This window comes from Kwoniella newhampshirensis, chromosome 9, assembly GCF_039105145.1.
Source record: "Kwoniella newhampshirensis strain CBS 13917 chromosome 9, whole genome shotgun sequence".
NCBI classification, from domain to species: domain Eukaryota; kingdom Fungi; phylum Basidiomycota; class Tremellomycetes; order Tremellales; family Cryptococcaceae; genus Kwoniella; species Kwoniella newhampshirensis.
Window position 1 is genome coordinate 1197941 of NC_089963.1, and position 20480 is coordinate 1218420.

The 20480-nt window shown below is 50.4% G+C and overlaps 6 protein-coding genes across 6 annotated transcripts; 3 read left to right on the forward strand and 3 right to left on the reverse strand.

Moving 5' to 3' along the window:
• Positions 1-156: 156 nt before the first annotated feature.
• On the forward strand, positions 157-4616 carry IAR55_005145 (uncharacterized protein; the record flags this gene model as incomplete). Its single annotated transcript, XM_066948238.1, has 21 exons — positions 157-259; positions 328-368; positions 500-562; positions 625-696; positions 756-977; positions 1032-1253; positions 1311-1658; positions 1712-1810; positions 1860-1966; positions 2017-2171; positions 2224-2386; positions 2447-2664; positions 2718-3001; positions 3071-3129; positions 3191-3407; positions 3478-3769; positions 3862-3891; positions 3953-4080; positions 4142-4208; positions 4311-4399; positions 4497-4616. 21 exons carry the CDS (start codon positions 157-159, stop codon positions 4614-4616), a joined length of 3099 nt encoding a protein of 1032 aa, XP_066801697.1.
• A 452-nt stretch (positions 4617-5068) lies between these two features.
• On the forward strand, positions 5069-6643 carry IAR55_005146 (uncharacterized protein; the record flags this gene model as incomplete). The annotated part of the gene is made up of 8 exons (XM_066948239.1): positions 5069-5185; positions 5318-5338; positions 5472-5671; positions 5933-5945; positions 6093-6167; positions 6251-6260; positions 6389-6527; positions 6613-6643. 8 exons carry the CDS (start codon positions 5069-5071, stop codon positions 6641-6643), a joined length of 606 nt encoding a protein of 201 aa, XP_066801698.1.
• A 206-nt stretch (positions 6644-6849) lies between these two features.
• On the reverse strand, positions 6850-8716 carry IAR55_005147 (uncharacterized protein; the record flags this gene model as incomplete). Its single annotated transcript, XM_066948240.1, has 9 exons — positions 6850-6860; positions 6923-6995; positions 7056-7162; positions 7230-7536; positions 7610-7866; positions 7939-8017; positions 8085-8132; positions 8264-8368; positions 8504-8716. The coding sequence occupies 9 exons, from the start codon at positions 8714-8716 to the stop codon at positions 6850-6852; spliced, it is 1200 nt and encodes a 399-aa protein (XP_066801699.1).
• A 362-nt stretch (positions 8717-9078) lies between these two features.
• On the forward strand, positions 9079-10954 carry IAR55_005148 (uncharacterized protein; the record flags this gene model as incomplete). Its single annotated transcript, XM_066948241.1, has 3 exons — positions 9079-9279; positions 9352-9394; positions 9462-10954. 3 exons carry the CDS (start codon positions 9079-9081, stop codon positions 10952-10954), a joined length of 1737 nt encoding a protein of 578 aa, XP_066801700.1.
• A 129-nt stretch (positions 10955-11083) lies between these two features.
• Positions 11084-13533, reverse strand: IAR55_005149 (uncharacterized protein; the record flags this gene model as incomplete). The annotated part of the gene is made up of 7 exons (XM_066948242.1): positions 11084-11680; positions 11752-11828; positions 11895-11934; positions 12036-12359; positions 12422-12556; positions 12683-13376; positions 13442-13533. 7 exons carry the CDS (start codon positions 13531-13533, stop codon positions 11084-11086), a joined length of 1959 nt encoding a protein of 652 aa, XP_066801701.1.
• Positions 13534-16582: 3049 nt separating this feature from the next.
• IAR55_005150 (uncharacterized protein) lies at positions 16583-20129 on the reverse strand (the record flags this gene model as incomplete). Its single annotated transcript, XM_066948243.1, has 4 exons — positions 16583-17755; positions 17886-18095; positions 18165-18368; positions 18441-20129. The coding sequence occupies 4 exons, from the start codon at positions 20127-20129 to the stop codon at positions 16583-16585; spliced, it is 3276 nt and encodes a 1091-aa protein (XP_066801702.1).
• Positions 20130-20480: the final 351 nt, after the last annotated feature.

Here is a 20480-nt window from a genome sequence, read left to right on the forward strand (position 1 = left end):
GCCCTCCACCTTCGTACAAGTCAAGTCACCATTCTCACTCGCGTTTCAACAACAAGAAGAAAACATTTTCGTTCTTTTGGAATCGTTCTCCTTTTCACTTCATTGTGACTGTCAGCTTTGGAAGCTGTTATGCAGTCGGTTACAGCGTCCTCAACCATGGACCAACAGGTCCTTCAATGCCTTCAAGCTACATTATCGCCCGAAGAAACGACGCGACATCATGCAGAAGAGCAATTGAAACAGCTCTTCTCAGCGCCTGGTGCGTCTTTCTGCGCGTCGAGTGACATCAGCTGTTCGATGACCCATCATGCTGATGTTGACCTGCAGAGGGAGGTCTAAGCTTGGCGAGACTGATGCTCGCGCAAGATGTAGCGCTTCCACAAAGACAGATGAGTTGGATCCAGTGACTCGGCGATACATTGCAAGAACAAATAGACTGACATTAGCACGGACCTCGATCTTTTGACGATTGCACTCTGCTGGTGTCCTGCTGCAACAGTATATCAATCAACATTGGACACCCACTTCTGCTGCTTTCCAACGACCGATCACACCTGTCGAGGTGAGCTCAATTGCAGTGCAGTAAAATGTACGGGAGTCATGCATTGACGAGCTTGAATACAGTTTAAAGATCAAATACGACCGATTATTTTCAGCGGATTGTCAGATCCACAACGGAAGATCCGTCTAGCAAGCGTATGTTGCGATTACGCTTTTCATGCAATTTCAACCCATGCTCAACGAAATTCACACAGGCTTTCGCCCTCTCCACCGTCGCTCGATTCGACTGGCCAGAGGACTACCCCGACCTTCTTTCGCAGCTCGTCGAGCTGCTGACTTTGGGATTCCCGGATTCAGTTCATGGAGCTATGCGGATCATCTCCGACTTTGTGAGAAATGATCTGAGCGAAGATCAGCTTCTACCGGTCGTTCAAGAACTCTTACCGGCTGTCTTATACATACTCGGAAATCCTCAGGTGAGCCGCAGGCATCACATTTACTACAATCAAGCTCACATCTGATCGTCCCAGAGCCATTCACCTTCCACCCGAGCATCGACAGTTCAGGTTTTCCGACAAGTGGTGCGAATGTTAGAAACAGTGAAGGATGAACACCCTCAGGCTGTGAGATCTGCCATGGACACTTTAGGCCCTCTCTGGCTCAACGCCTTCACCCAACTCTTGTCAAACGACGCCGGAGCAGAAGCTCAAGAGAGCTGGGAGAGCTTGAGTATACGGATCGAAATCTTCCGAGTGAGTTGAGAGTCAGCTTTCTTGTCGTGAGTGTGGGAGCTCATCAAACCTCTTCAGACTTTCTCCCTGTTCTTCAACGCTTTCCCAAAAGTCATTGCTCCAGAACTTCCCAACTACATCCAACTGGCAGTACTCAACCTCCAATCCCTCCTACCCCTTTTCACAACATTCTACCTCTCTTCAGATCCGAATGCTCCTGAACCTCCATCGCCCACGTCAGATACAGGAATGATGGATCCCAAGATCGATATCACAGATCTGGCTTGTGCAGTATTCGACTTTTTGACACCGGCCGTGAGAACGAAGGCCGCCCCGGCGATAATGATGGACGGGGAGAAGGGCTCCGAATTGATGCAAAGTATAATCAGTGTAGTGCTGGACTATACGCAAGTCACCCGAGAGAATGTGAGTAATCGTTCCGTGATACTACAGCGCGATGTTGACAGTAGTCAATATAGGAGGAGGAATGGATGGCAGATGCCAACGCGTTTGTGATCGATGAAGACGACGAGACGGAACAATACAGTATACGAACAGCTGGCTATGACTTGATAGGCGTGAGTCAGGCCTCCTTGGCAGTGAGACTTGATGTTGATACCTGCGCAGTCGGTGATGGACAAATGGCCACGACCTGTTGCAACGATACTGCAAGCGTTGACCCAATGTAGAGTGTCTGAATCTGCTGCCGCCAAGCAAACCGGTAATTCTGACTGGTGAATGTTGCTTAGGGTTGGATGAAGCCTCTCGCTAATGCTGAACACAGGTGGAAACCCCTCGAATCTTGTTTATCATTGCTCGGCGGTATCTCTGACGATGTACGAAATGTGTTGGAAGACGATGAAGCAGCTAGACGGTCACCCAGCCTTGATGTTCAATTTTTGTTTGACCGGGTTATTCCGGGTCTTTTGGGCCAGTCCGGTATGTGGTCTCCACTGCAATCGACGATGCTCTTTCTCATCTGGTATCACAGAAACACCCTTTTTGCAGGGACGAGCATTCGTTTTCGCCAGTCAGTACGCATCCCTTCTCTCGGACCACATGGCAGGCCAGTATCTAGATGCTGCCGTCCAAGCGCTTGACTCGCCGGACGTGACTGTGCCTGTCAAGATCAGTGCTGTCAAAACTGTCAAGAAGTGAGTGGCCATGTAGCCGAACATTGATACTCGAAGCTAATGTGTGTTTTGACCTCATAGCTTCTGCCGATTCGTTGACCCAGCAGCTATGCAACCACAATCGAGCAAGATTCTGACATTATTGTTGCCGCTACTTCAACAAACGGCTGCAGAGACTCTGTACCTCCTACTCGAAACAATACGCGCTGTCTTTGCACTCGACAAAGACTTGCTGAATGCTCAAACAACACCGGAAGTGGCGGAACGGATATATGAGGTCTGGCTTAAGTTCACAGACGGTGAGTTGTGGCGGTGATCGTATTGTCTGACCGACACTGACAGTCGATCGTAGACCCGGTCACGACGGCAATCGTCGCTGAAATCTTCGAAGCTCTTACCGCGTTGCCATCACCTGAAATCACTCCTTCCTTAGTACGACATATCGCTCCGAAATTGGCGGTGGTGATCTCTGCACCGGTCACTGATGAAACTATACATATGCCCGGAGAGGCGGTCCAACTTGCGAACAGCTTGATTAGGGCTAGAGGTGGACCACTGGAGTCCGAGCTGGTGGGCAGCGTGACAGTGGCTGTGATGACAATATTGAGAGAGACGGATGATATGGATGTGATCCAGGTAAGTACTGGTATCTTTCAGTCTGACCAAAAACATTGTCGGGACAGGCTTGTGCTGATACCCATACAGCACGGGATGATTCATCTCACTCTGATCGTCAGAAAGGACTGCGATAAGATCGTTCAATGGTACGTAGCGTGGTTGTGCCCGATCACAGACTGTATCTGTGAGCTAAGTCATGTGCTGCAGGAACGACGCGGAAGGAAATAATGGAATTGCAAGCGTCTTCCAGCTTCTTGGACGGTTCCTCGCTCCGACCTTCTCCGAATCAGGCGGTATCTTTGTCGGCGAGCTTATCATGCACCTGTTCCGAAAAGCTGGTCCATCTATGGCCCCAGTTCTACCTGATCTACTCCGGGCGATTGTGGCCAGATTAGCCACAGCCAAACTCCCTTCTTTCATCCAGGTACATTTGCAGCGCTTCGTCGAGCTCCCTTGCTCAAGGCTGTAACCAAGCTGAACTTTCAATTGTATAGACCCTTGCCCTCCCCTTTGCCTACCTATTCGGAACCGAACACACTCAGTCCACCATCGATCTTCTCTCTCAGTTTGCGGTCCCAACATCAAACGGATCAGAACAAAACGCACTGGACGTTGTGCTCTCGGCTTGGTGCGAGACGAGCGATACGATAACTGGAAGCTGGAATATCAGAGTGAACGATCTGGGCATGAGCAAGCTTTTCGCTTTGCCTGCAGCAGCTGGTGGGGAGAGACTGAGAGGGGTGGTCGTTAAAGGGGATTTGATCATCTCCGAAACAAATAGAGATAGTAGGCGGAACCTTTCTTTTGCCCGATCTGCACACACTCTACTGTCTTTCCACGGCACTTTGATTGCGGAAGCACTGATGCGACTTCGGTAGCAATCATGACACGCTCGAGGACAAAACTCAGTAAGCTTTGTCCTTGTGACAGCCTTGTCAATTAGTATTGAGCTGACGGGTCTTCTTCCAGATCCAAACCAATACTCCCAGATACCGTTCCCGCTCAAAGCGCTCAAATTGATCCTGAAGGACGTCCAAGCGGAACCGTCTTCCAAAGGGAAGGGCAAGGCGGATCTTACTATCGAGGAAGATGATGGGGTAGGTGACTCTCCGCGTAGATCTTCCGACTGCGCTGATCGGAATATGGGGTGATGGACAGGACGAGGAATGGGACGACGATGACATTCTCGGAGGAGGCGAAATTGGAGAGTTTGACTATCTATCTGGTGAGTGTGACCTACTGTATGCTCAATCCATCATCGCGAATCCGGGACGATCAAAGTCGCCGAATGAGGTAAGGGAGGACTGACAACAAGTGTCTCTGTCAGGTTGGCTCGATGACAAGGGCGGAGAAAACGACGCGCAAGACGACGATGAAGATCTCAAGTCGGACCCTTTGGCACAAATAGACATGGGCGTGAGTTGGGTCTTCTCGCAAGACAGCCTCTTAGGAAGCTGTGTTCTTGCTTTGATCAGGTCACTAAGGGCGGTGGCTGACTGTGATTGTTCTTTAGCAACACCTTACGGAAGTATTGCGCCATTCATACGCTAGCAACGAGAATGGGGTACATGAGATGATAGATGGGTTGACAGATGTGGAGAAGGGAATAATGAGGGGTGTGTTGACGTTGTAGTCGGCGGGTCACTCGTCAATATTGGCCGCAGCGGTTCTGTGCTGCATGCGTGCATGGTCGCATGGTCGTTATGATAACGAGCAACTACCAAAAAGTAACGAACCTCTTCGAGGAAGCGCTATTCTTGAGACTCGATTCGCAGCGTCTTGCGATCATGTAGCTGGACGGTGACCTCCGCCCGAATGGAGGAGTATGACGTCGAGATTAGTCTGACAGAGTTTTGCGGTAATAGCAAGTCACGTCCCAGGTCCATCCATCATGTTCATGTTGTCTTTGTTCCGAGTCGCAGCGTCAATCACTGGATCAACCCGCATCTCGATCTCATCTCCCCTCACCAATCAATCACACGAGGCGTACCGTCCCTCGACCCCGTTTTTTCTCTCGGCCGTGATCGTCAGCCAGTGATCAGAAGCTCACGCTCGAGCTCCAGCTACGATACAATACTCGTCACGATGCCGCCCGCTTTCCTCATGAACTTTGCCAGGTTCTACAACACGAATTTCGATCGACGACCGATCCCCACGTTGATCATCACCAACGGGGTATTGAATACTTTAGCCGATGCACTGGTGGGTTGTCGTGGCTCCATCTCTGTCGGCCATTCGATCGTCCGGGAAGAGCAAGCAGGAGAAAGAAAAGTTCGATCAGGTGTGATGATGAACACAGCTGACGTGATTGTGTTCGGGTCGTGGTCGTCATAGGCTCAAACATCATCCATGGTGGTGAGTCCCCTCTTCGACATTCGCTCATCAACTGCCCCGACTCTCGTGGACCCTGCCCCCTCCTTCTTCGTGAAGATCTGATCACCGAGCTAAGCTTTCCGCTTCTTTGCTTCCTCCCCACCTCCGTTTACAGCTGCACAACGCAACGCCCATGGACCCCACCCCATCATATGATCCCGAACGTACCCTGCGGTTCGCGATATACGGGATGGCCCTGGGGCCTTTGATTGGGAAATGGATGAGATTGTTAGAGAGGAGTATACCGATCCGAGCGGGGGCGAGTGGGAATGGATTGCAGTTGGCCAAGAGGGTATTAGCGGATCAGACGATCATGTGAGTCTGAACCTGATGATGGGTCATCGTGGCTGTTGGGCCCGATAGAAGCAGAAAAAGACGGAGAAGGCGCGAGTTGCTGAAATGGTGGGACGCTGGGTGAGGTGGTGGTGGGCTCGTTGGATTGAACGCACTTCGCCTCCACCACTGTGACAAGGAGGCAGTCTGCATACATTTCCAAACAAGACTGGTTCTTGATGAAGCAGATGTCAATTGGGTCCCCGTCGCTAACTCTGAAGCGACTGCGTCAACGCTCTACAGGGCCCCAGTCGGTGTAAGTCTCACACACGTCTTGCCTCCGACCGTCACCCATCGTCCACTACTTTCTACTCAGCCCATCCTTTTCCTTTTCCTTTGCGTAAAATGATCCCTTGCCACGTCCAACACTGACAGCACGATTCTCCCCAATCACATCACACAGCTCGCTCTCTTCATCACTTCGATGGGTGTCATGGAAGGACGTGATTCTCAAGGGATCCAAGACAAGTTTGCCGATGTGAGTTGGACTGGTCATCGACATCTGTATCTGATATCCGGTACCACTGTGGCTGACGAGAAGTGTCGGATGGATGGTCTTAGATGTACTTTCGTGAGTGTCTCGATTCGATCCTTTCCTTTGCCTACAATCATTTCCAAATCGATCCGGACCCTCATTGCTGTGGATATACAGTCTCTCACGCTGCGGACCCTGCTGACGCTCGCTTTTGCCGACCTCAGCCGCCCTCATTGCCAATTGGAAAGTATGGCCTCTGATCCAGACGATCAATTTCAAACTCATGCCATTGCAATATCGAGTCCCCTTCCAATCGACCTGCGGTATCGCTTGGACTCTCTATCTTTCATTGTTGAATGCAAAGTGAGTCCTGATCCTCTCTGTTTCGGCGTACTATCCCCAAATTGCTAGCTAGACAATGGACTGACTGTCATTTGCCTTGTATTAGGGACGACAAGACCCTCGAGCCAAAGGTGTAGGCTAAATGCAATCCAGTCAGTGTATAATGAACGCCATCGTAGAGGCGCATGCCCATGTATTATCGTATTGTTGAGATGACCATGCCCAATTCTGGAAAGGTTTCGTTCATCCAAAATGGCCCAATCATGCATTGACATGCGTCCTGCTCGAATACTGGAAGACTGTATTCTGTCCATAAACCCGTATCCACATCACCCATCACTATCTATTGTCGGTCTGTGAGAAAGCAGAGGATGAGTCAGCTTGGACGCCATATTCCCTTCGCGAAATCAACTCACAAAGGTGTCGCTTGAGGACCTTGGAGATGATGTCGGTGTCGGGGAAAGCCATACCCTCGAGGGACTCGGCGTACTGTATGGTAAAAATCCATCAATCTCTAGCCTACATATGGAAATGCAGCTTTGCACTCACAGGAGTAGGAACATCGGCACCGGTGATTCGCTCAGGAGGGGCGTCAAGGAAGTCGAAAGCAGGTGACTCGCAGATTTGAGCAATGATCTCAGAACCGACACCGAAAGCTGATTGTATTCACACAAGATCATCACCGTTTCTCCCGATTCCCGTAAAAAATCAGCCCTGACTTACCGGGGAAACCACCCTCAACGGTGACCAAGTGGTTCGTCTTCTTGACTGACGCAATGATAGTCTCAATGTCGAGAGGTCGGATAGATCGCAAGTTGATGACCTCGACCTTGATTCCGCTCTCCTTCTCGAGAAGCTCAGCAGCCTCAAGAGAGTGGGTGACCATCTTGGAGTGAGTGACGACGGTGATGTCGGAACCCTCCTTCTCGACCTTGGCCTTGCCGATGGGGAGAACAAAGTCCTCGGACATCTCCTCCTTGGTCATGGGGAAGGAAACACCGTAAAGAAGCTCATTCTCGAGGAAACAGACCTGCATGCGGAGTCATCCTTCAGCTTTCGCTCAACTGTCCATCTAAGTTCCACAGTGCTGAACGATGACTCACGGGGTTAGGGTCTCGGATAGCAGCCTTCAACAAACCCTTGCAGTCCGCCGCGCTCCAAGGTGAGATGACCTTCAAACCGGGGATACTTCCATACCAAGCAGAGTAATCCTGAGAGTGCTGAGCGCCGACACCAGCAGCGGCACCGTTGGGACCACGGAAGACGACAGGACAGGGGACATTTCCTCCGGACATGTAGTAGGTTTTACCACCAGAGTTGACGATGTGATCGATAGACTGCATGGCAAAGTTCCATGTCACTGAGTGGCACGCGAGCGACAATTAGCACAATGATCTTTGATCAGATCGAATGGCCCATCATCGGTACTCACTGAACTCGCAGACCGGTCGGAGACCGGCAAGGGCAGCACCAACGGCCATACCGGTGAAACCAGCCTCAGTGATGGGGGTCTAAGCAAGTATAAAGCTGTCAGGATCGAGATTCTCCGCTTTGCTCGTCTAGCGACTGTTGACTTACGTCGATAACTCGGTCCTCTCCAAATTTGTCCAACAAGCCTTTGGTGATCTTTCAGATCAAACATCAGCGGTTGGTCCTCGAGCTACCCAAAAAGTTCAAAACGCTGCATGGGTACCCCATCTTGACACCGCGGCTACACGGGTACTTCCCACTATTTGACGATTTATCATTCAACTCACCTTGTAAGCCCCGTTGTATCGCGCAACTTCCTCTCCCATGATGAAGACTGTCTCGTCTCGGATCATCTCCTCCTCCATAGCGGCGTTCAAGGCCTCTCGGACGGTCTGTGGTCGAACGAAGGAAGTTAGCACTAGCCGATCTGAGTGATTTCCGGCTAAAAGAAGGGTTTCTGTGCGTTTGACGATGATCCTTGGAAGAAGAAACATTCCAACTAATTGATCATGCCTCTAGCTACTCACCATTGAGCTACCGCCCTCATCGCTACTAGCGGATCTCCTCTGACCTTCGCCGACCAAGAACCTGGGGGCGGATCTGGCCACACGGGCGACGGGAGTGGAGGCGAGAGCGTTCCTCGAGACGAGCTTGCTAGTTGCTGAGGAAGTCGAGAGGGGTCGAAGGGATCGAGTGGCGGAAGGGATGAGTCGGGAGATGGAAGAAGCACGAGAAGCCATTTTGAATGAGTGAGTGCAGGTTGAGGGTTGAGGAAGGGAAGAGAAGAAGAGGAGGGAATGTCAAGAGGGGGAAGTTGTTGCTATTTTGATGTCGAAATGACAACCTCCCAACCGTGTCCCCAACATCGGCTCGCCGTCTCAACCCGCATAATAAAACTCGCTCACACTGTTTCCATTCCATGCCGCAACTTCCGTGACACGGGTCACTCGAATATCTTTCCCTTTTATTTATTCTCATTTTATCCAAAGTCCCCAGCCTCCACTTCCTCGTCCTCTCTGCATCGTTGAATCTCAATTGATTTCAGACAGAAACGCAACACCGAGCCACCATCATACTGTTCTGTCCCACTACGAAGAGACCGATGTCTGGTCCAATTACCTCCCGTCCGCTATGTACACGATGCCTGCGAAGTGGTGCGTCATCATCGGTGTATTCCGCTCTCCTTCCATCAATCCGCACCTACTCGTCCCAGCCATACGATGACCATCCAGAAGACTTCTCGGACATCGCTGGAGAGCTGAAAAGGCGGAAACGGAAAGCGGATGCAAAGAGAAGACAATATGTACGTTTGTACAAGCTGTCGTCGAGATTGGTGTGAGCTTGGCCGATGACGAGAGCTGAATCTACGTCGCAGGGAGCTACTTTTGTCGATCATGCGCTAGTGACAGTTCGAGGAGGTGAGTCGCATGAGCTGATCAGATCCTTGCGTTTGCGACGTCGGTCCAGCTGACAATGCATTATTAGGGAAAGGAGGATCAGGAGCTGCCGCTCTTGCCGCTTCATTACGAGGACCATCCTCCCCGTGTGGAGGAAACGGTGGTCCTGGTGGATCCATTTATGTCTCGACATCTTCTTCTCTCACCTCGCTGTCCACGTTGTCCAAGCGACTCATAGGAGGTCAAGGATCTTCCGGATCCGGTGCTTTCAAACATGGTCGAAGGGGCTCTGACCTCTTGATCAAAGTACCCATCGGTACGATCATCCGGGAATTGGTTCGAGAAGGAGAGGAAGAACGCACGCTTCGTGAAGAAGGAGAACTGAATTTAGACAAGGAGGAAAGACGGAAGAGAAGATGGCAGAAATGGTTTGTGACACATCCTGCTGCTGGAGGTGAAGTCTCGAACAGAGAGTATGCCGAGGCGGAAAGTCTGATGAGGAGAGAAGGGAGATGGGTGCCTAAAACACCGACATTCGAAGAATCGCCCCCGGTCTCACTCGATCTTTCGGAACCGGTAAAAGAACCGATTCTATTAGCTTCGGGAGGTTCAGGTGGATTAGGTAACCCGTTCTTCGCCTCGCCAAGATTGGCATCGAGAGGAGCATTACCGCCGACTCAGACGTTTGAATTCGAGTTGAAGTTGCTGGCAGATGTTGGATTGGTGGGATTCCCAAATGCAGGGAAAAGTACGATCTTGAGAGCTCTAACGGGCAGAAAGGCGGAAGTTGCGGGATACCAGTTCACAACATTAAATCCGCAGATTGGGGTGGTGAGATTATGGGAGGATGGGACATGGGGTGGTGGAGAAGGTATCGAAGTGGTCGAGGAGACCTGGGTCGAGAGGGAAAGAGATGAGATGGCAAGGGTGTTGGGAGAAGTGATAGCACCTGATTCTGTACCTATCCCGAAACTCATGGGGTCCTCGACTTCATCCAACGGAAACATTGACGACTACGACAAGACACACGACACCAATACGAGTGGCAAGGTGGAACGAATACGGTTCACGCTTTCGGACAATCCTGGACTTCTCCCGTCCGCCTCGCAAAACGTAGGATTAGGTCATTCATTCCTACGATCCATCGAGCGATCTCCAGTCCTGGTCTACGTTCTAGATCTCGCACGTCCCGATCCTTCGGATGATCTGCTCACGCTGAAACACGAGTTGGAGGCTTACAAGCCTGGGTTGAGCGCTCGCGCCGGCGTGATCGTCCTGAATAAAGGGGATGGAGTGGAGGAAGACGAGGGGAAAGAGAGACTGGAAAGCGTGAAGAAGGTCGTGGGCGAGAGTGGACAGGTGGTGGTACTCAGCGGCAAGTATGGATTGGGGCTGGAGAGATTGGTAGCCTTGTTGGCGGAGAGAGTCGCCAACGCTAGATTGGAAGGACCTGTGCAGCTGGACGAGGTACCAGTGCACGTTGCGCCTGAGGATGAGGTAAGGAGACCTCGCAAGGATTGGTCAAGAGATGATGGCGTGGCATTCGGTCTGAAGAGGGACAGGCCGGACGATGACGAATGAGCCAGTGTACCATCATGGCAGCATCGACATAAAGTCACATAACGTATACGAATGAGCATAGCATTATGACATGTTATGACATTACAACATGTATTGTACATTACCCTTCATCCATTCCGACATATTTTTTTACCTAGGCATTCCACTATTCCTCCTTCCACTCTCTTCGTCCCAACCGTATCCATACGGCTGACCTCTGCTCGAACTCCTCGTTCTTCCTCCCGGTCCTGATCCTGGTCCTGGTCCTGGTCTTCCCTGGAATCCCGTTCCTGGCGGTGTCGTAGCCATCAACAGGAAACCTGCCTGACTTCCCAGCCCCAGAGTCGGTGTTGAGAAATCGCTCGTACTCGTTCTTTTCGACAATTTGACACGGGTCAGACTCGAACCGGGTGGCAGGGCAGCAGATACTGAGCCCTTGCTTCCGATTGGACGAGGTATGGAACCGCCGCTCGTGGGTGGTGAGAAGAATGTGTTGGAGGAAGAAGGAGTTGCGGAAGAGCGACGAACACTGATAGATGGGGTAGGGACGAGGGGCGTGCGTTCGTTTGCGGTACTGACTGCAGTTGGGAGTAGAAGATTGATTGATCGTGATGAAGAAGCCCGAGGTAGAGTCGGGACAGAAGAAGTAGTAGGTGAGGCCTGATCGGCGTCGTTATCGTTGATAGCTTCCTCAGCAGATGACTGTGAAGATGTCAGGAGATAGACTCCGAGGAATGTCGTGGCGATCTGTAGAATCATTTAAAAAATATGTTGTGTCAGGAGATGGCGTATTGTAGCTCATCGGGTAGAAGACTCACACCAAAGGCAAAGTTCACAAAGTGTGAAAAAGGGACATCTCGGAATTCCTGATATAGTACGGCTGATCCGATTATGGCTGAGAAGCAGATATAGACGTTGGTCAGCCCATTCGACAGATTTCGTCACTATCATACACACTTACCGGCCAGTGAGAAGAAGACGAATTGCGTCGGTATGACCTCCTGCGAAATGATATATCATCAGCTGCAACCGATACTTGTCATCCTCATCTGGGCTTGATCTCTCCAATCTTCTGCCTTTCGAAAGAATCTCAAATACTCACCTTACTCTGAAACCTCATCAAAGCTCTATTTAACCACCTGATCTGACCCAAACTAGTCACCCCAACCACCGCCACCATGCCCCAGGTGATTCCCCATCGCCAGGCACCGAAGAAATCGTTTGACAACAAGCTCGATAGCGCTTTCGTGGCAAGGACGGTATAACCTCCGAATAGGGCGCATATGCCCACATCTATACAGATGTATCGGTGACCATGGGACGTCGTCGACAAGAACAAGCAGAGGGCGAGGAGAAGGATGTTGAGCAACGTGTAGATGAGGAATGGAAGGCGCGTGAGGGCCACGAGGAGTTGTGGTGGATCCAACTGGATATGTGAGTCAGCCCACACTGCAAAGCATGAACAGAGGTGGAAATCCCATCTCTCACCCTTGGATTCGCACTGTTGGACGACCATACGACCGTTACCGCACCGACTATGGCTAATCCCATGCCTAATAACTCCTTCTTATGGAATTGCTCGCGAAGGATCAAAGGTGCAAAGACGCAGTTCGCGATAAGTGCCTGCTCAAATGAAGAGAGAACGTCAGTTGAAGCTGAGTCTCCTTGAAGCATAACGAAGACGGGACAGCTTCTATTACACCCGCAAACGGAATGTTCTGCCAAATGGACAAGCGACGTGTAACTCACCACAGTGCCAAGGGGCGCCACCACGCTGGCTGGAGCGAAACCGTAGCTCAGAAAGTTACCACCTTCTCCGATCGCTATGAGGACCATGCCCATCCACCAGAGCTTAGATTTCAGATACATGCCTTCTTCCACCTCGGCACTGTGTTGGGCCGCATGTTCCTTGTCGTCCTCTTCACTGTCCGTGATGTCTATTCCATTTTGAGCATGTTGATTCGACCGGTTCGAGCTGGGGAAACGGTCGGGATGTGGTGATGAAGGGGAGTCAACTTGTAGGGCTATTTGTGATTTGCCAGATTTCGTTCGTTCCGGCACCAGTCTGACGGGTACAGCAGTAAGAGTTTGAATCTGGCTCGTCTCGCCTTCTCGTCGTTGTTCCGAAGAAGAGATGGAGTCAGCCTGATCTTTTGGAGATGTCGAAGCTACAGCTTGCGTCGAGAATGAAGGCTTCTGACCAGGCGAAGGTGAAGAAGGTGTAGCGTTGATCGTCGCGTTCCCTCCTGAATCTGTGACTGATGCTTTGCCATCTTCCTCCTCTTCAGGTATTGGTGGGGGGGCACCCAGGACCCTCCCTTCTCCTAATGCGCAATCTTCATCTCCATTGTGTTCCTCCTGATCGTCCTCCTCGGTCTGTAGTGATTGATATCGAGCTTGAACAAGCTCTTCGTTACGTCGATGAGCCAGTTTCTGTATCGTCCTGCGAGACCAACGACTGCAGTCAGTTCAGCTCCTGGGGACAGAAGCCCATGGACAGGGACTCACAGAGCCAGACTTATGAGTACATTTCCGCCGCAAGCTATCCCGACTCCGATCAGAGAACTGGTCGATACGCTCCCAATAGCAGAATACACCATGAAGCCGAAGTTAGCAATGAAAGGGTGAAGATGGTGTTACGGTGACACGGCGAGTCGTGTATTTCGACACCTTTCGGGAAGAGGGTACTTGGCCAGATCTATTGGAGCCGACTGTGGATTTTGTCCCGTGGTATGAATGGACAACGCGAAGAAGACGCCTGTAGTCATTCTGTACATGCAACTGAGAGGTGGTGAGATGACATCTCTCAACTTATGTTCGCAACGGTGCCTGGTGGAGGTGGATAATCAAGCTGTATCTGTTCCCCTCACTAAATGTTTGGGTGCATAAGTCGACCTATCCTCATTTCTCCGATTGCGACTGTCACAGGTCATTTTGCTGTTGGTATAGACTTGTAAACTCCAGTACCTGCTCCTTTCTGCCCAGACATTACCAATTGTGATCCTCCCCAAACCTATACTATCACTTACACTTAACTTGTCACAGTGTTACGACCCTGCACAAACACCTATTAGTCTATTAGAACGGTTCAGTTTAGTTCATTTCACAATCTCTTATCTATTTCATACCAAATAAGAGCCTTTGAAGGGATTGTTAGCTGACATCCTGGAATTCTACAACTGCTTGAATCCTCCCCGGGTTCTTGTCTAATAAGATGTCTTGGCTGGTCTGTGATTTGGTCCCCAAAGTCAGCATGTACAGTAATCAAAATACTTTGGGTCTGAGGAGGTCAGGATTCAGATGAAGCACAATACTCACTGTTTGAACCTCTGCATGGTAATTTCAGCGCATAAAATACTGCATCATCCTGACTGGCTAGATACAGCTGCGCTCTGCATTTGGTTGCCACACCAAGTCGAGAGGCTGCACAACGATAGCTGTATCTTTTGTTGGGGAATCTTTCAGGTCTCACCTCAAGGTGATGTGTGTGAATTGCAAAAGAGGGGCAATGATTTGTTGTTGCTTTAGGCAAGGTTTGTTTATGTAGCCTGACAGCGCTTGTGGTGATCAGTCCTCCAAGAGTCGGATCTGTTGACCCGTACAATAAGTGTACATTGACCCTTTCTATGGGATCTCGAAACCGGAATCTTTCTTTCACAGCTTGCCCAGATGGGTCATCACTGCCCATTGTGGTCATTGCACTTGGAGTGCCAAAATTCCGCTGTAAGGTGCAAGCAGTATCGTTTGATGGCATACTGGATGCATCAAACGGTGGTATTGCACTTGCTGCCACATGAACCTTGCCAGTGGTGAGCTGTCCAAAGTCAGCCAGAGCACCATCATTGGGGTCAGTGTTTGCTTAGGGGCTAAAGCCAGTCCAATTGGCCATAAAACTTGATGAGTGTGTGAGGCCCTTCATTACTTCATCATGCCTGTGGGATTGAGACGTTGATTTGGTGGTAGGTACGTTATCAGCTGGTTGAGGAAGTCCCTGTGGAGGTGTGTAGTCAGACAAATTATTGTTGATAACAGTTGCTTGATTTATTGGAGTAAACATTGTGTCCCCTGACATTGTGAGGGAGTGCTTGGCTGCCTTGAGGGCTTTGGGGGAGGACAGTCAGGATTCAGGGTACAGTTCAGTTTGCTGGCTGTGTTCAGCCACTGCGGCAGTTGCTGACATAGGATTATAGTCTTGCTCATGAATTGTTCTCCCTTGACTTTCAAGGCTGCTCACCTCCTGCCACAACCTGGTTTTAGGATGAAAGGAAGTATCGTGCCCTTGAGGAGGACAAAAGTCCCATTGTGCATGTTGGGTAATCTGAGAAACACCAGGGGATTCATATTCACTGTCTCTGTCCCAAGTGTTGGTGATATCCTGATGACAATCTGGAAGTGCGCTGCCAAATGATGATTGGGCATGAGGCCTTGTTGACGCAATTCCACTGTTCATGGTGCTGTTCACGTAGCTTGGATATGACAGACAAGACATGCCAGGTGACTGATAGTTTGCAGACCCTGGGCTGGTAAATCCAGAGGCAGTCTGAGAGGTGTTTCGATTCTGTATTGAATACTGATGATGCAGTCCAAAACTGTTGACATATGAAGAGGGGTATGTATCAACATGTGTATGCTGCCTGTAGTCTATAGCAGAAGGGTTGTTTAGATTGCCATTGGGATGATCCCAGGAGCTCCCGTCATCCCATGCAGGAGGCGAGGGGTACTCAGACATGACTCAGATAGAAGACTTGTGAAAGCAGCACTGGTGTAATGAATAAACAGTTTTTGTCTGGACCAGTAGTTTCCTTGCAATCACTTTGGTGAATTGGCAGAAGAAAACACAAGAGCAATCACGTCACTCCTTCTGAATTTGGGGACAAAATTGGGTAAGAGCTGTTGATAAGTTATACAAATGCACTGGTTGGAGATGTTGCCTTCCTTTACATGCTTTGTTGGGCTTGAAAGCTTGATCTGGTGATTTTTTTGGTCTTCTTCTGCAGTCAGGTTTTATCACTGGTCTTCCACTGTGTCACAACATAATGAGATCAAAATCAGAAAATGTCTTCAGCTAGTAGAATCAGTCAACCAAAGAAGGCACTTGAAGGCTTCCCAAAGAGGAAGCCCTTAGCTCTTTGAGGTTAAGACCAGTAAGAAGGCTGACAAGTAGGAAAGGCATGAGAAGACAAGGACATCCTGGGCAAGCTTTGCGGATGGTGTCGGGTACGGTGGCTTTGACTTGTACAATTCAGAAGCTGACAGTACCTCACCAAAGATACTGCATTTGGACAGCTATCATGTACATGTACCACACTTCACCTTGATTGGGGAACATACTATAGACACATAAGTGGTGGCGGTGCTTTGAAACCTTGACAATGTACTGCTACAACAGTGAGACGGACCTTGCTTGGTAGACAGGCAGAATAGCCTCAATTTTATCTTCTCCCCTTACTCCGTCAATGGAGCAAGCCTCGTACAGTTACTTGCTACATCAATGATTTTGTCTGGGTATATGTAGTTGGATCTTCTCTCAGCTGTGGAGTTGTATTCGAAATGCATCATGACATGTCCAAATTTGCATTGTGCAAGGTATCTATCGCATGCAAGCTCTTATCTAATACGGCATCGACCATGATCATAAGCCTTTGTCCGCTAGATCCCCAGCCTCGGCTCAGCGGTCGAAGGTCTCTTCCTCATCGCAGGTCTTCGAGGCGCAGGCATTAATCCTCTCAATCCAAACTTCGGTACTCCCACAGCGCCAGTGTCGGTCGTATCTTGAGCAGCGTCGCCCCAACACTTGGACCCACCGCCGTCGGACGCTATGATGATAGGGCGTGAAGGTCGGATCGTCGTGCTTGCCGATCTGGACAGTGCAGGGGTCACCAATGGCGTCAGAGCAGGAGATGGGTTTGAGTGCGAGTACGAAATGATATGGGAAGGATGGGGGTGGAGGAAAGGATGTACGTTTGACGAAATTTGACGAGAATGTGCCGTACTCGGATTGTGATGACATTGAGTCTGATGTATGCTCGTGAGAGGCTTCGGTCCAGTCGATGCTGAGAGCGGTAACGGCAATGATAGAGAAGTGCCATTGTTCCCCACTGGAGGTACCAATCCCCCTAGTGTCTTACCGGTGCCGAGTGCTGGGATTGGGTGAAGTTCAATGATGTTCACGGGCGGAGTGAATGGTCTTGAGCGTGAGAACAGACTCGCCGCTCTTCGACGTGTCTTCCCTTTCTCTTTCTCCTTCTTCTCCTCCCCAGTCTCTTGTCCGGCACCAGCTGGTAAGTCTGATGTAGTGGCCGTTGTAGGAGTGGTTCTACCTTTGGACCCTGGTGGACCGAACGATGGGCCTTTTGTACCGAAATTATGTATGGTAGAAGTAGGTGTTGTTGCTCGACCGGTACTTCCCGCGCTGACAATCTGGCCTACAGGATGCGTGGCAGTGTTTGGTGTCTGAGTGGGTGTTGCAGACGACGCAAAAGCTTTGGCAATGGCTCCAATTGTACGGCTCACAGACCTCGAATGGGGAGAAGTCGTCGAAACGGTCGCGGTAGCAGAATGGGTGTGTGATCTTGTCCTTCCCGAGTCTCGCGTCGCTGTCGCCTTGGCCACAGATCCAGGTCCAGAATCACTTGGAGTAGGTGTCGCACCAGTCGTTGGTGTGATGGGAGTAGGAGGTCTACCTATATGTGGTGGTCGGACCTTTTCGCTTACGATATTTGGAGTGAGGGTCTTCTTGAATACGTTGATGAGGTGAGTCTTGATTGCTCGGTCGGGGTTGAAGAAAGTTGGCGAGACGTATAGACCCAGCGGGATGACTATCTGCGTCGGAAAAGAAGATTTCTAGTCAGCTATAGTATTCTATGCCGGCGATATACACCAAGACGTTCCAGTCACAAAGGTAGGGGCACACGGGATCATGGTGTGAACCACAGTGAAAAAAAGAACCAACCTTCTCATTGGGTATTTCATGACCGGTGGAAGATATCCGTGGTTGGACCAAATACTCGAATTTCCATTCTGCTCTTCCTCGATCTTCAGTCCCATAAACGGCGTACACTCCTGGTTCGCGGATCTGCAGGGTAGCTCCTTTTGACAGATAATCGTGCTTTTCATCCAGATTGGTCGTCAGTCTTCTCAAAACTGGCAGAGATTCCAATGCCTGGAGCTAGAGATCAGCTGAGACGAAATAGAGATCTGACGGAGGCGAGGAAAAGCGTGACAAACTCACAGCATGATGAAACATCCATTTGTCTCGTTCCTTCGGCTCCATCCCGAACACCCAACACCCGCTTTGCTGAAACATCTCAGGTCGTGTAGGACTCTCGCACCATCGCGTCGCATCTTGGAGCGACTTGAGCTCTCGTTGGCGGAATGTCGATGGTTTGATATATCGCATGTACTTGAGTGACGTTCGATATTCTCTTGTTTCTTCCTGTGATTGGTTCATGATGTTTGAGAGCATCAGTAACGGGCTGAATTGACGCGATCAAGCGAGTCATCTCACTTGATCAACCCAAAGCTGCACTGTCATCGTGTGATCCACCTCTTTCACAGCTCTTTCTATCTGATCCTGAAGTTCTTGGGTCTCACTCAATACCTGCTTGTCTCCCTGTTCGAACCGTGAGAGCACCAGACCCGTCGAAGTCCTATTTCGTTTCGTGAGGGGCGGCGGCAAAGACGGCAGAGCCTTGTCCAGCGTTGAGGCTCTCGATCTCCCCGTTCCTGTTCCTGCCCCACCGCCTTTCACACGTATGGTATTGAGTTTCGACTCTGATAGCAGTCGATGCTCTACTCCTCCGGAGCGATGAGCAGGTGTGGGCGTACCATTCGTTTCCATTCTCATTGTGGTCCCCCATGATCTCTTTATCGAAGCGATCGCAAAAGAAGGAGCCAATAATGATGGTTTCTCCCAAATGTTAGAGTTGGAGTGTACCGCTTGGTCGATCATCGCGGTAGGATGTGGGGTGACGATCAGTTCAGATAGAGGGGAATCACAACTACCTTCGTTTTCGGAGATCGAGAACGGTTCTCTCACATGTTGAGGAGGTAAGAATCGGTTGTGCGACGGCAAGTCGATTTGGTCGTCAAATAGACGGACCAGATCAAGAGTGACTTTCAGGTCGGAGGAGGAAAGCGTCGAAGCGAAGAAACTGTCTTTCCTGACTTTCACTCTTTCGCCATCATCATCCGCATAAGCAGAAAGCATCATACTCCAATCGTCCTCGAGCTCCTGAGCATCGCCACTCTCATCTTGCTCCCGCGATTCTCCTTCCGGACCATAGAGCTCGTTTCCGCTTCCTTCGGTGTCATGCTGAGATCGAACCGGTCGAAGATCTTTCGTGGCAGCTTCTGGACTTCCCGTTCCGAAAGTGCCGACACTTTCTTCTCTCATCATTCTTCCCATCCCCGTTCGGACTTCCATCTGGCCTCCCGTATGAGCTGAAGGTACTCCCATAAGACTGTACCTGGGTGTCGATTCTTCTTTCTCCTCTCTCTCTCTCTCCCTTATTTTGTCTCTTCCACTCAGAGTGAAAATATCCGTCCTGAACTCAATCAGTATAGGTCGAGGGATACCGTACTGTCTAGCCAGATACTTTCGTGGCGATAACAGCTCCGCACCTGATCTTCGTTTAATTTGAGTACTGCTTGAGCAAGTCACCCGCTTTCGCTTGCCATCTGCTGTCTTCCATCCCTCCTTCTCAGCCCGCACTACATTGGTCCGCTCGTCGTTCTCTCTCGACGAGATCGCTTCATCAGGAACGTCGGCTCCTCCTCCCGATCTTCTCCACTCTTCAGCCAATCTCCCGAATTCCCCATGACGATCGAAGAGCAATGGTATCTTGCCGTCTCGATCGCTTTTCGAACTACATTCCAGCACCTCGAACAGTGTCTTCTCGGGCGAAGTCGTGAAATGGCTCTGAAGTTCTAGCGGTACGAACTCATATTCGATGTCGGTGGACAAACCGTCTCGATCCGGAATCGAGATCGCTTTGACTACAGGGAGAGCAGTCGACAACGCTACGAGATCGGAGTGTGAGTGTGCAAGAGTCACAAGACCCTTGCGAATACCACCACCGGGGGATGCGCTGAGGGGAATCTTGACAGGGGATGGGGCAATTCGCCGTAAGCGCGCTGACGAAGGAGATGATGAGGGGAGCCTTGCTTTGCGGAGGGTGGGTGGTGGAGTCGGCATCGTGTGTCCAAAGCGTCCGACAAAGGGTTGGTGACGAAAGAGGTATGGTAATTCGAGCAATTGGTCGCAAAAACCTTGTGTCTGACCTGTACCGAGAAAAGATCGTTTGATTAGTATGGGTAAGTAATGGTCCGTTGTCAGCTTCTCAAGAGGGATCATCGACGCCCTCCAGTCAATATGACAATCGATCACCGCAAGACTACTCAAACAACGTCATGACGCCCCCTCGACCCAGCTGACTAGCAAATCAGTATGGAGAGATACGATATACATGGTATGAACAACATGATGAGCGAAATGATTGAATGGGCGGACTGTGTTTCCGATGTTTCAGGCGTCATTACCAAAACA